The 13,430-nt window shown below is 38.8% G+C and overlaps 1 protein-coding gene across 1 annotated transcript in view; it reads left to right on the top strand.

The window, feature by feature from the left end:
* Positions 1-13,208, top strand: part of LOC126248153 (guanine nucleotide exchange factor C9orf72-like) — a 108,489-nt gene extending 95,281 nt beyond the window's left edge. Inside the window, exons 7-8 of the mRNA XM_049948890.1 lie at positions 5,755-5,905; positions 11,988-13,208. Of these exons, the coding sequence (XP_049804847.1) occupies positions 5,755-5,905; positions 11,988-12,083 (247 nt within the window). The 3' untranslated portion in view covers positions 12,084-13,208. The remainder of the gene's footprint in view (positions 1-5,754; positions 5,906-11,987) is intronic.
* Positions 13,209-13,430: the final 222 nt, after the last annotated feature.

Raw genomic sequence — 13,430 nt, 5'->3', positions numbered from 1 at the left:
ATAGTGAATTATTGCAAATCTTGGGGAGAGATAAATCAGTAAGTTGACATATTTTGCATATTTTCATTCAGTAATGTCATATGGAATAATGTTTCGGGGTAAGTCTCTGTAACAAAGTAAGTCTGCATTGCTCAAAAACATGCTATAAGAATTACATGTGGTGCTCATCTGCAATCATCTTGTAGACACCTGTTTAAAGAGCTGGGCTTTCTGACTACTGCTTCACATCATATTTATTATTCCTCGCGAAGTTTGTTGTAAATAATCCACTGCAGTTCAAAAAGAACAGTGAGGTACACAATTACAATACCAGATGAAAAAATGGCATCTGTTACTCTACACTAAGGTTGTCTTTAGCACAAAAAGTGTTGCATAATGCTGCAACTAAAATTTTTGATCACTTACCCAGTCATTCAAAATATTTGATGGACACCAAAGTAAAATTTTGAAAACTGAAAAAGTTTCTCCTTGGAAACTTCCTTCTGTTCCATGGAAGAATGTCTATTGTAATGTTTTAAATGTGGTGCATAGATTACGCAAATAATCCGTGGAACATTAAGCTAACTAACTAATGGTAACTGGACTCTCTTCCTCTGTGTTGTGTGACTGAGGCCATTTTATACCATTGTAAGCTGCTCCTTGACCTATTTCATTAGCATATGGAGTAAGAGGAAAATTACTGTTATGTACTTCAGCACTCACGTTGTTCTTAAGATGATCATTAATGTAGGATTTGCTGATGATGCCATGGTGTACAAGGTGTTGAACTTGAGTGACTATAGGAAGATACAGGATGATTTTGACAAAACTTACAGTTGGTGTGGTGAATGGCAGCTAGCCCTAAATGTGGAAAAATGTAAGTTAATGGGGATGAGTAGTAAGACCAAACCTGTAATATTCAGATGCAGTATTACTGGTGTCCAGCTTGAGACAGTCAAGTCATTGAAATATCTGGATGTGACGTTGCAAAGCAATATGAAGTGGAATGAGCATGTGAAAACTGTCGTAGAGAAGGCAAGTGGTTGACTTCAGTTTATTGGGATAATTCTAGGGAACCTGTACAAGAGACCGCATATAGGACACTGGTGCAACCTATTCTTGAGTACTGCACGAGTGTTTGGGATCCATACCAGGTCAGATTGAAGGAAGACATCAAAGCAATTCAGAGGAGGGATGCTAGATGTGTTACATGTAGACTCAAACAAAACGTGTTACGTAGATGCTTCGGGAACTCAAATGGGAATTCATGCAGGGAAGGCAGTGTTCTGGAAACACTAAGAAAATTTAGAGAACCAGCATTGGAACCTGACTGCTGAACGATTCTGCTCCTGCCAACGTACATCACGCTTAAGGACCACAAAAATATTGAGAAATTAGGGCTCATACGGAGGCGTACAGAGAATCATTTTTCCCTCGCTCAGAAACAATCACATCGTTGATGAAGAGTTTGAGGTGGTGACGTGTACAATAGCAGTCTTAATCCAATTGTTACGTGGCCTGTGTGCGTGTAAAATTTTCAGTAAATTTGGGAATTTTAGGGTAAATAAAAATTCCTGTGACTAAGCTAAAATAAATAGTAAAGATCTGCATGAATGTATGTCTCAAACCAGACAGATGCTAGCCATACACACTTTTAATAACAAAAAAATTGATTTACTGATTGTTCCAAAGTGGCTATCTTTAAAAGTGTGTGACTGTATATTTGCCTCTCATAGGTAGTTACAGATAAAGACAATAATAGTGAAGAAACCAAAAGTTACAAAGAAAATCTTTGAATGGGCAAATGAAACAGTAATCGTTTATGGAAATAAGTAAGCAAGAAATCAGTCTAAGTGGAGGCACAAACAATTTGTGCTGTTGCCTTGCAACAAAGTAATTAGCATTTCATCCTTCATGAGATATACACTTCTGACCTCTAAAATTATGACCCTTGCATTTTACCACTAAACACCAACGTAAACGAGAATGACCAAATTACACAGTTGTCTTATTTGTATACAAATGACACTGTTTCCTTATTGCACAAAATCAGATCATTTTTGAAAGGCATTTGATGTCATATCACATTGGTGACTGTTAACTGAGATATGATCATACAGAATATTCTCTCAATATGTGGCTCGCTCGAGAGGTTTGAATGATAGAACCCTGTAATTTATAGCATGTGACAGATGTTATGCAAAAGTAATATTGATAGGGTCACTAATGTTATCAATAAACATAAAAACTTATCAGATAATATCATAAGTACTTTGCTTGTGTGCTGATTATGCTCTTGTCTCAAAGAATGTATCATTCACAGGATAGTTGTAGGAAAATGGAGAACAACTTACATTATTTATAGTTAGTGTACAGAATGGTTGTACTCTTTCTAAACACACAAATGGCTGTAATAAAAGAAGGAAAATATGTGGCTCATATCTAGTTACAATATTAGTGGTAAACTTCTGGTGCTTGTAACTGTATTGGTGTAATGCTGTATAAAATGGAGCAAATGTTTAAAATCAATAGTAGGGAAGCCAGATGGAAATGTGTAGTAGATCTGTAAAGGAAACCATGTACTATACATTCAGGTGATGTATTTACAGTACTAGCCCAATGTTTGGAATTTTTATTGAGTATTAGCGACAGTAAAAATCAAAATAATATCAAGAGACATGCTACTGGCATCATATTGTATATGTGAGTGCACTCAGTTAAAAGAAATTGTAATCGTTGGAAGAAAAGTGATACCCAACCTTCATGGCTGTTTAAAATGGCGTGCTGAACTGGGATTTGAATTTGAGATGTCTGCCTTTTGCAGGTATTGAGTATTTGTGACAGCTAACGTTGAAAGAATCAAAAGACATGCCACTAGGATCAAATCGTTCATGTAAATGCACATGGTGAATACAGATCAGAATTGTAGGAAGAATAGTGATACGAAAACTTCCTGGCAGATTAAAACTGCATGTTGGACCAGGACTCGAATCTGGGACCTCTTTTCTTTTGCAGGTGAGTGCCCTGCCGACCAATCCAACTGACCCACCCTTGCAGCTTTAATTGCGACAGTACCTTATCTTCTACTTCTGAACTTTCTCCAGTGTACCTCCACGTGCGGGCTAACACGCAGTTTTAATGTGCTGGCAAGTTTCAAATCTGCGTGTACTCTGCCGCAGAGTGAAAAATTTGTTCCAGAAATAAGTGATACCATTTTGCAAAACTTTGTTACACAAATTTGAAGACCAAGTATTCGAGGAAGAGAGTGCAGTAATTCACGACACCTGGAGTCAAGATTCAGATTTTGAATCTCGGCAGGCATATCTATTCTATCCGAACTGTGAAAGCTTGGACTCTGTGTGTGTGTGTGTGTGTGTGTGTGTGTGTGTGTCACTAGTTTTCCAAACCTGACAGAAGTCTATTAGTGAGAGAAAGGGAAGTTCACAGGCAAAATGCAAAAATTTGTGCTGAGTGATTCAGTGTTTATGCGCTAATGAAAGTTGTCATAAATAAATAATCCATCAATATATTAGAAAAACAATTATCTCCATACTTAACACCACTGGAGGAATAAATTAATAAGGCTGCCAGTGGCTCAGAAATGAACTCGATATGCAGCAACAAAAGTTTTTGATTACTTGCCCCGTAACATAAAATGCCTTACAGGTAACAGAGCAAGTTATAAATCTAGCCTAAACTAATTTCTCCTGAACAAATCATTCACAGATAAATTTCTGTTGAAAAACTGGTAAGACTGTTAGAGAAAAAACTAGTTTTTAAGTGCAGTTGCATGACTAGGACTAAAAATCATTGTGTTCATTAATGTTCACAGTAATCATGTGTACATCTCGTGTAAATTGACTCATTCCAAATAATTTGGATGAAAGAATCATTCAAGTGATCTGTGGAAGACATAGCGTTGCGCAGTAGAGCTTTGCCTTCTTGTCACAGTTACGTGTAGCATATCAATAGTATTGGTTTTATCAGACATCCCAAAAATTTTATCAGAGGCAAATTTGACAGAGAAAACTAATATATTATGGGACAGTTTTCAGGCCAAAATGGACCTTCAGAAAGTGAAGTGTGTGTGGTGCTGGAACACACTACCTAGCTTCTGGAACTAATGGTTCCTCCATCAGGGTGGGAAGAAGGATAGGCTGGGGAAGGCTAAAGAGGGAATTCAGGTCACCCTAACACCCCAGGATGAGAAAATCCCACCTGTAGAAAGGATGAGGGAAGATAAAATGTGAAGGGGGAGGTATCATAGTGAATAGGGATATTGGTAAGCAGTGTGCCAGAAGCGAATAGTAAATTGTTGTAGTGACAATACATGCGGCCACACAAATGGGGAAATCCCCTAACATAAGTGACTTTGACAGGTGGCAGATTGTTTTGACCCAGCACATAGGAACAAGCATCTCGTAACTGGTAAAGGTGTTTGGTGGTTCACTTGCTACTTTCTTTCCTGTGCGTCTGTGGAAAGTGGTTGAAGGATGGTGAAGCCGTAATGCGATGAGATCTCATATGTCCATGCCTCTTTACAGGAAGTGGTTGTCAGAGGCTTGCCTGCTCTCTAATGTGGGATAGGTGGCAGTCTGTTCCAAATTTGCAGATGGAGTATAGTGCCAGTGCAGGCACAAGTGTTTCAGAATACACGATCCGGGGCACACAGTTGACAGGGGGCTCCAAAGCAGGTGACACCCTTGTGTTCCCGACAACGTTGTCAATCACAGTTGCAGTAGCCAAAGATCATGGAGACTGGGCTGTGGATCGATGGGAAGATGTCGCCTGGTTGTACAAATCATATTACACCAGATCTATGGTTGTGTTCATAGGTATCATCATCTGGGCAAACGATTGCTTGACATGTGCACCGCGGCGTGGATGTGGGCTGGTGGGGGCAGTAAAGCCATTGTGATAGCTGTGAACTATGCCAACATTATTGCGGACCAGTTGTATCCCTTCATGCACAACGTCTTCCCTGATGGCGATGACATTTTCCGTCAGGGAAACTGTCCATGTCTTACAGCCAGAATTGTACTTCTGTGGTTTAGGAGAATGACAGTGAACTCACATTGTGAGGCTACCAAATTCAACTGATCTAAATCTGACAAGGCCCCTCTGCAGAGCATCTTAAATATATGATTTGTGTGGTGAAAGATGGTAACTCCAATTTGTGTGATGTTTGTTGTATTATGTTGATTGCGATAATGTGTGTCTTTCACACTTGAGATAATGTGTGTCTTTCACACCTGTATATTTGCATTTGAAATAAGCTGCAGAAAGAAAAATATTCTGATGTTGCTCATAACAGTTTAAGCATATCTGTCCATGCACATTTTTTTTTTTTTTTTTTTTTTTTGCAATGCTTGTTCTTCATCAGTAAATGGTAACAAGTTTCACAACTATGTATCTACACTGTACAGAAGATACTACTTTCATTTTTAACCCCAATTTGGAGTTCCAGTTGTTTGTTTACTTTTATTTTTAGTGGTGGAAGATGGTAGCAAACAAAATTTTGTTGTAACATCTTTCAGTCTTCAGTGTTGTGTTTGTTCACATCTTTGTTGGTATTTTATTTGCACTTACTCTTGTAGGTAATGAGAAGCCAACAATAATTTCATAGTGTTTCCCATTCTTTTTATGCTCACCCATACATGTTGGCAGCTTTATGACGTAGAAAACTAAATAAATAAAACTTGTACTGTCTTTTTTTTGTCATTAATCAGTACCTGGAAGGACCAGGAAGAATTATTGTTATATTTTAATTCACAGATATGCTGAAATAGTTTCATCTTCTGTGTTTGGTTCTCCACCCCACCGTCACTTCTTGATGAAGTGCTTAAATCTTGAAGACAGTGACTTCCGCATTGTTTTGGCTGCAGCTGAAAAACTGAAGCCAGGAGTTTATTCATATATATTAAAGGTAAAATCTTTATACTATTTATGCAGAGAAATTTAACTAAAACATTGTACCATAAATGGAGCACTGTTACTATGATACACATGTAATGCTTTAATTACTGTACTGAAAATCATTCACAATTGTGAATATATAAAGCTATCAAAAACCCTTTCTGTGGACTGTGTTGAACTGAAAGGAGATGATGTAGCTGTAAGGAGATGGTACCTACATAATTACTGGTGCTCTCACTCCGACCCTCCCTTCCTTTCTGTCCCCTTCCCTCCCCAGCCCTCTCCCCCCTCCCTCCCGCTCTCTGCCCCCCTCTCTCTCTCTCCCTCCCTCCCTCCCTCTCTCTCTCCCTCCCTCCCTCCCTCCCTCCCTCCCTCTCCCATTCTCACTCCCCCTCCCTTTCTCCCCTTCCCCATCTCCCCCTCCCCTTCTCCCCACTCTCCCCTTCCCTGTCTCCCCCCTCCCCACTTTCCCTTTCCCCCCTCCCCCTTTCCTCCTCCAAACACACTTAGTGACACACACACACACACACACACACACACACACACACACACCTTGTGGACTGGACCGAGACATAAGGTGTTTCATAATCACTGAGGCATTATGGGAATTTTATGGCAATTTTATCACTAAAACCAAGTTTGTCATGTAACACATAGTGTAGAACTAACAGGAGGCACCATAAATTAAGAAAATTCAGCTTCCAGATAGTAATTCAGGCCTCTTCAGTGATGTCACAATGGTGTGGTAGACGAAGTACTTGTGGGTAAGAGGAAATGTATGCAGCACTGTAGCATTCATAAATGTTGTTTTGGATGCAGTAATAATGAGTTAATCCTTGTAGTTCCAATAAGTGTGACCTCAGTTTTTGGTAAAAAGTGCTAGTCATGATCTTAACATGATGCCAGTTACAGATGTTGTAACCACTTTGAAGGCAAAGAAAGATTTTGGTACTTCTGTGCCATAACAAATGAGAATTAAGGGTACTACATAAAAATCTTGCTTTCGACTCTCGGTGTAAAATTTTGACTGCTCAAACGTGAATATTAATGGAAGTGAGGATGAATTTGCTGAAAGTGTTTTCAAGTAGCAGATATCCAGTGGTGGAGAAAACTCAAGATTTTATTCTTTGAGTGACCGTTAAGCACCCGAAATTTGAAGTGACTTAGCAGGTAGTGTTAGTAGGAACACAAGGAGTAGGAGTAGGTGTAGGAGTAGTTGACACAGCAAGCAATCTGCAGCCTCCAAGCTTCATTAATGCAGATTCTGTGTAGATTCCAGCAAATGCTATCCACAATCAATTTTCCAGTATGTTATTTTGGCAATAATTGTGCTTCTCAAATTTTTCAGTCATCAGGTTTGATTAGAAAACACTGACATCAAACTACTTCATAGAAATTACTCCTCTCCTACCAGTAATTTCAAATATATTCCTCATAAATAAATCAGGTTTTGGTCATCTAATGTAAACCTGGTCACATTGTGATGTTTGCTAATGTTCCAGTTACTGCTGTTAATTTTTACATTCTACATTATATTCATAATTACACACATGTTACTGAACAAATGACCCCACAGCTAAATTTCAGGTTTTTGCGGATACTGCGAACAATGTTTTTCCTCCATCACTACACTGTACATCGACATCTGTGTGTTGAAGAAACTCTTGTTTGGTTGAAAGTACCCTCAGTCATTCTTGCTTACTAGTACATCTCCTCTGCCTCATTCCAAGTATAAAAATTGTTCTCAATCGCCTTTCATTAAAAAAAACAGCCATAATAAATATGTTGCTGGCATTCACTAACAAAAGGCATAATTTTGAGGAAACATCTCTTACTAAAAGGGTAAAAATATCAGTAAATACAACCTCAAAATGGCTATTTCCTGTCGAATACAAAAGTCAAATAATTGGATATTTTTGTACCTACTGTGACACAAAGCAGAAGTTTATTTCTGGAGCTCTAAACTATGAGCAATACAAATTACTGAGAAATTAAGTAATGATGAAGAAGGTATTAAACTCAAGTGAAAAATGTAAAAGATAATGAATGTAACAATTTTACTTATCTACCAGTTTTTGAATGGAGGCAGTTTGTGGAAGCAGCGTATACATGTCAAACATTTAGAAAATATAGTTTCTTAAATTTATCAATTGCCATATATTCTTGAGATTCACTGGAGAAACAGTTAGGACAGTAGCTATAATTAACTTATATGCACTGATGTGCAAAATATATGGGCAAAAATAACTATCACTTGTTTGTCACTGCCAAGTAAGAAGGAAGGAAGATTGAGTTTGATGTCCCATCGACATCTTGGTCATTAGAGACAGATCACAAACTCGGATTGTGTCAAGGATGGGGAAGGAAATCGGGCACGCCCTTTCAAAGGACCCAACCTAGTATTTGCCTAGAGTGATTTAGGGAAATCATGGAAAACCTAAATCTGGATGGCCAGGCATGGGTTTGAACCATGATCCTTCCAAATGCGAGTCCAGTGTGCTAACCACTGTGCTACCTCGCTGGGTGTCACTGCCAAGTAACATAGCTCAATGAACCTTGACCCGTACATAGAAAGAACTGCTACAGTATAGTACAGTAGGGAACTGAAAGAATTATGGAGTGAGATGAATGGTATTGTGCTTTTGACTCAGACAGTAGTTACTATAAAGTTCATGCTTCATGGGATTTAAATAAGGGGAACAAGCAGGCCAGTCCATTCACCAATTATCCTCTCATTCTAAGACTTCCTCCACCTCCACTGTTCAATGCTTGTGCACATAGTCCTCCACAAAAATGAAATCAGGACCAAAAGTACCCCTGAAAAGACAAGTGTGGGGAAGGAGTATAGTGTCATAATAACATTGCTCAATGATTGTAACGTGTTCAAAGATTTTGAGGACTGTACACCCATGCAGCATTATTCCTCTCCACACAATGACAACTCGAGTACCAAAATGGTCATGTTTGACAGTGTTCCTGGGTGCATTACCTGTTCCCACACCTCGCTATGTAATGCACCTGGGAATATTATCAGACATGATCGTTTTGGTGGTGCAGATGATATGGTGTGAAGAGGCATAATGTTGCGTAGGCATACTGGCCTCCAAATCTTTGAACGACTTCATTTCATTGGATGACAATGCGTGACCTCATCAAAGAGCACAGGTGGACGAACTCTTCGAACAAGAGTATATTAAATGAATGGACTTGCCTGCTCACTCCCCCTCCTTAAATCCCATCGAGCACATGTGGGACACACAGGGAGATGTACTGAAGCCCAATGGCCGTCCAAGAGTTGTCAGCCATGCTGGTGGAGGAATGGAACACCCTGCCACAAGAACTCCTTACCAACCTCGTGACCAGCACGGGAGCACACTGCAGAGTGTGTGCTGCCATCTGTGGTCATCACACACCATATTAAGAATCATGTCCTGCCTTTTATATTGTGCAGGGGACCATCATAAATCACTGTGACTTCAGTTTAATTATTGTCTTTGAATAAAAATGCCACCTGTTCCTCTCATTGCATATTTCCTTCGGTTGCCTTCTGTGCTTTACTGTACCAGTTCTTTCTATGTGTATATATAGACCAAGTGCCATCAAGCAATATTACTTGGCAGTGACACATCACACAAAAGTTACTTTCATTTATAAGTTTTGTATACCAATGTCAAAAGTGGTGGTGGTGGTGGTGGTGGTGGTGGTGGTGGTGTATAAGGTAGAGAGGAAAACAGCTTATGAAAATGCACCTATATAGTCCTCTTTCAACTTAATGCAATTTTGTCCCATGTTTTTTCCTGTGATTAGAGCCATCAGTGAAATGTGATTCTGAAACATCCGCAAAATACATTTGCCACGCTTTTCATCAAACTCAAAAATATTCCCTCAAAATAAAGATTTATATGAACTTTGCCATGTTGCAAGGCAGTTGGGATTGATGTCTGTAGCTGAGTAATGAAATTTAGTACTTTTTTGGCTTTGGTCACACGTTAAGTTTTTTTAGAGAGGTATTAAAAGTTATTCATATGAATAGAGAGCTACTAGTTTAAAAGCTTTATAAACAAAACTGTAACCTTAAATTGAATTGCCTCTTCATGCACATCTTATTATGCAGCTAGTTTCCATGCAAAAACCAAATTTTGTTGATACCAATGCAGTCGGATTGCCAGGCCAAGAAAGTTTCTCATTTGCCTAACATGCCTAGCACGAAAAGGTAATTGTGAACTGTTCTTGAGTAAGGTTTCAAAATATTTTCAGAACCAAAGGGCAAGAGGAAGTACAATTTCTTCAGTTTTAGGTTAATTGAATTTCAGACTTACATTCTGTGGCCATCATGACGAGAGAAGTATGTTTGTGTTGAAATGCCAGGTGACTGATCCTAGGTTCATTGATCTTGGAATTAACTGTAATTGAAGTTTGTCAGTGTGTAGATGGTTCTTGCAGTGGGACAGAACAGATGACATATCAGTAATGCATAACACAAAAATTAATGCACCAAATACTGTTACCATATTTACACAATTATATAAGACAAGGTTCTTTTGCCAAATTCATCATTCGAAAAATATGGGAGTAGTCTTTAACTACTAATGCTGAGGTCAATGTTTTTATGTGGTGTGATAAGATTAGTATAGAATTCATCTTACACTGACAAATGAAGCTTTGATAGTTGAGATCAAGTGAAGATTTAGTTTGAAGAATTTGAGAAGGTCGTGTAGTCTCAAAAATTGCTGACACTAGTATTTGTATTCCTGTCACTGATGCAGTCAAAGGCAGTATCTGGTATGCCAGCGATTTGTTTTAATGTTCTACTATATCAAGTACTGTAACTGGCTGTTAATCATCCATCCCACTGGCCACGGTTGTGCCTGTGCTGCGCAGGTCAAAGATTTTGAGAGGATGAGCTCCATGTTGCTGCATCAAGGACGGTAGACTCTGTTCTAACCTTCTTATGCTGCATAGACACTATTATTATTATTATTTTTTTTTTTAGAAAGGTGTCACAAAATAATAATACTTAGTAACTACCTCCAGTGTAACATCAATTTTATGAAATTATATCCAGCCATATTAATGTGACCATCTGTCAGAAGCCTGAATAACCACCTTTCACAACACAGACAACTGTGAAACCTGTTGTAAGAAAGTCAGTGAGGTTCTGGAAGGTACCGATAGGGATGTGGAGCCATGCCATCTCCAGTGACGTGACCAGCTGCGCTAGGTTTCTCTGTTGAGGATCTGTGACACATACAGCCTGATCAAGGTGGTCCCATAGATTCTCAGTTGGATTTAAATCTGGAGTGTTTAGTGCTCAGGGTGTTACGGTAAGCTCATCCTTGTACTCTTTGAGCCATTCAGGTACACTGCGAGCTGTGTAACACGTTCAACTGTCCTGTTGGTTACATTTGCTGTACAGTCGTTGAGGAAACACTGGTGATAACCTGCCGTTCCTCTGGGTGGTCAGTTGGTAAACAGTTGCATTTCTGTTCGCCTGTACATATCTCCACAGCCACCGTTCTCCCCAGTCATCTATGGCCTGGTTTTGGATAGCACTGTTTCACCACGTACAGTATACTTTAGCCATGGCAGCAGAAGAACAGTTTACAAATCTAGCTGTTTCAAAAGACGCTTCATATCAGCGAAGCACTTTCTTTAATTTTGATTAGTAGCAATATGTTAAAAATAAAATTTCCTGAAGGAACCTCTTTAAGAAAAATGGGAGGGGGGTATCTTATACTCAGGTAAATGTGATAATTAAGAAAAAGAGTTTTTGTTGTAAGTTGTTGTTGTGGAATGGAATCAGTGTTCATACTAGAAAGAAAGGGAGAACACTATCATTGAGAATGCAGTCATCTTTTAACAGAACTAGAAACATACTGTGGACAAATAAAAATAGAAAAATTGGTAGTTCAGAGGCAGGTTTGTGGTAGAAAGCTACTGGTATTTGAGAACTTATTGAAAACAAAATGGTGCACTTAAAGATTCTGAAATGGGAATGCAGCACTCTTTTTGGAAACATTTTTCTTTGGGGGTGGTATTCTTTTACACCTGTACTAATAACAGGAAGCTAAATTATACTTTCTATTTTACAGCCACTGCAACTGCCGAGAGAGGATACATGGAGCCAGATGCAACAGATATGGCTACAGGAAGTTCCTTTCATTGAAACACATCCCCATGACTCCTAAACCTTGTTATTTGTTACAGTAAACTTGTGTAAAACTTTGGCTTTCAATTTATAAATTCGTAGAGTTCACTGTAGCATTATTTGCCTGGCTGTGAGGAATATTTGGTTGTTTGTCATGTTATGAAAGCTCAGAATTGTTTTAAATGTTAACATTGTTCTGTTGTTGTATATCTTTGAATAAGGTTATTGTATTTTAGAGGTTTAAGACAAAGAAATGTTCAAAATATTTTTAATTGAGACAATACTACATATAACATTTCAATGAAAAAACTGAAAATGAAAACAAATTATTATTTTGTAATGCAATAAGTAATTAGTAGTAGTGTGGAAAGGGCAGATTGTTACTCCCCACATCAAGGTGGCATTGAGTCACAGACAGGCACAGCAAAAAATAATACTGTAAATATTTAAGTTGGTGGACAAAATCCATCCTCAGAAGTAGAACACACACACACACACACACACACACACACACACACACACACACACACACACACACACACACACACACGGCCACTGCCTCCAGGTGCTAAGATCCAACTGTGACTGCATCTGATGTGAGCAGCAGTGCACTGGGTTGGGTGGTACAGGTAAGAAGGAGGTATGTAATTGGATGTGCACTGGATAGCAGAATAGGGGTGAGGGAGGGAATATGGTAGTGCTGCCTTTGTGGATGTGCAGGTGGCTAGGGACAGGATACGGCTGCTAGGTGCAGCATCAGGAAGCTGTGCTGAAGGGGGCAGGGTACATTTTGCCAAGTGTGGGTAAGTTGTTGTTGTTGTGGGTAAGTGCCATTTCTGAGGAAGGACATTGTCAAGAAGCTTATATATTTCTAGTATGCTTTTTATTGTACCTGTCTGCAGTTCAATACTTCCTTTATGTGTTAAGTAGCAATCTCATCCTTTCTACATTGCTGTTATCCCCTCCTGGACTTTCTGCAATCAGAAATTAATTTTAGCTCCAGTTAGCAGTTGTTGTCGTCGTCATTGTTGTTGCTGTTGTTCTTGTTTGTGTTTGTAAAATAGTCTTCTTCTTTTTTTCTTTAATGTAGTAGTGTATGTGTGTTAAATGAAATATTCCAACTGTGATTCTATAGTGTTTTGTAAATTAAAAAGTGCTCAGAAAATTTACTGAAATTATATAATCCAATTAAAAATAAATTTATCTATACAGAAATACTTATTTCATCTTTTCAGTCCCATAAAAAGTGTCTTCACTGAACACTGTGATGATAAAACGAAATCTCTACTTGAAGTGCTATAGGTATGGTAATGCACGCTCACTGCCCCTTCCTCCAGGTGCTTTGGTTGTGTTTACATGTGCCACCACACTGCTAATCCCTTTGTGT

Source organism: Schistocerca nitens, chromosome 3 (assembly GCF_023898315.1).
Source record: "Schistocerca nitens isolate TAMUIC-IGC-003100 chromosome 3, iqSchNite1.1, whole genome shotgun sequence".
Classification (NCBI taxonomy): domain Eukaryota; kingdom Metazoa; phylum Arthropoda; class Insecta; order Orthoptera; family Acrididae; genus Schistocerca; species Schistocerca nitens.
The sequence above is the reverse complement of the archived record's forward strand: the minus strand, read 5'-3'. Positions and strand labels throughout refer to the sequence as shown.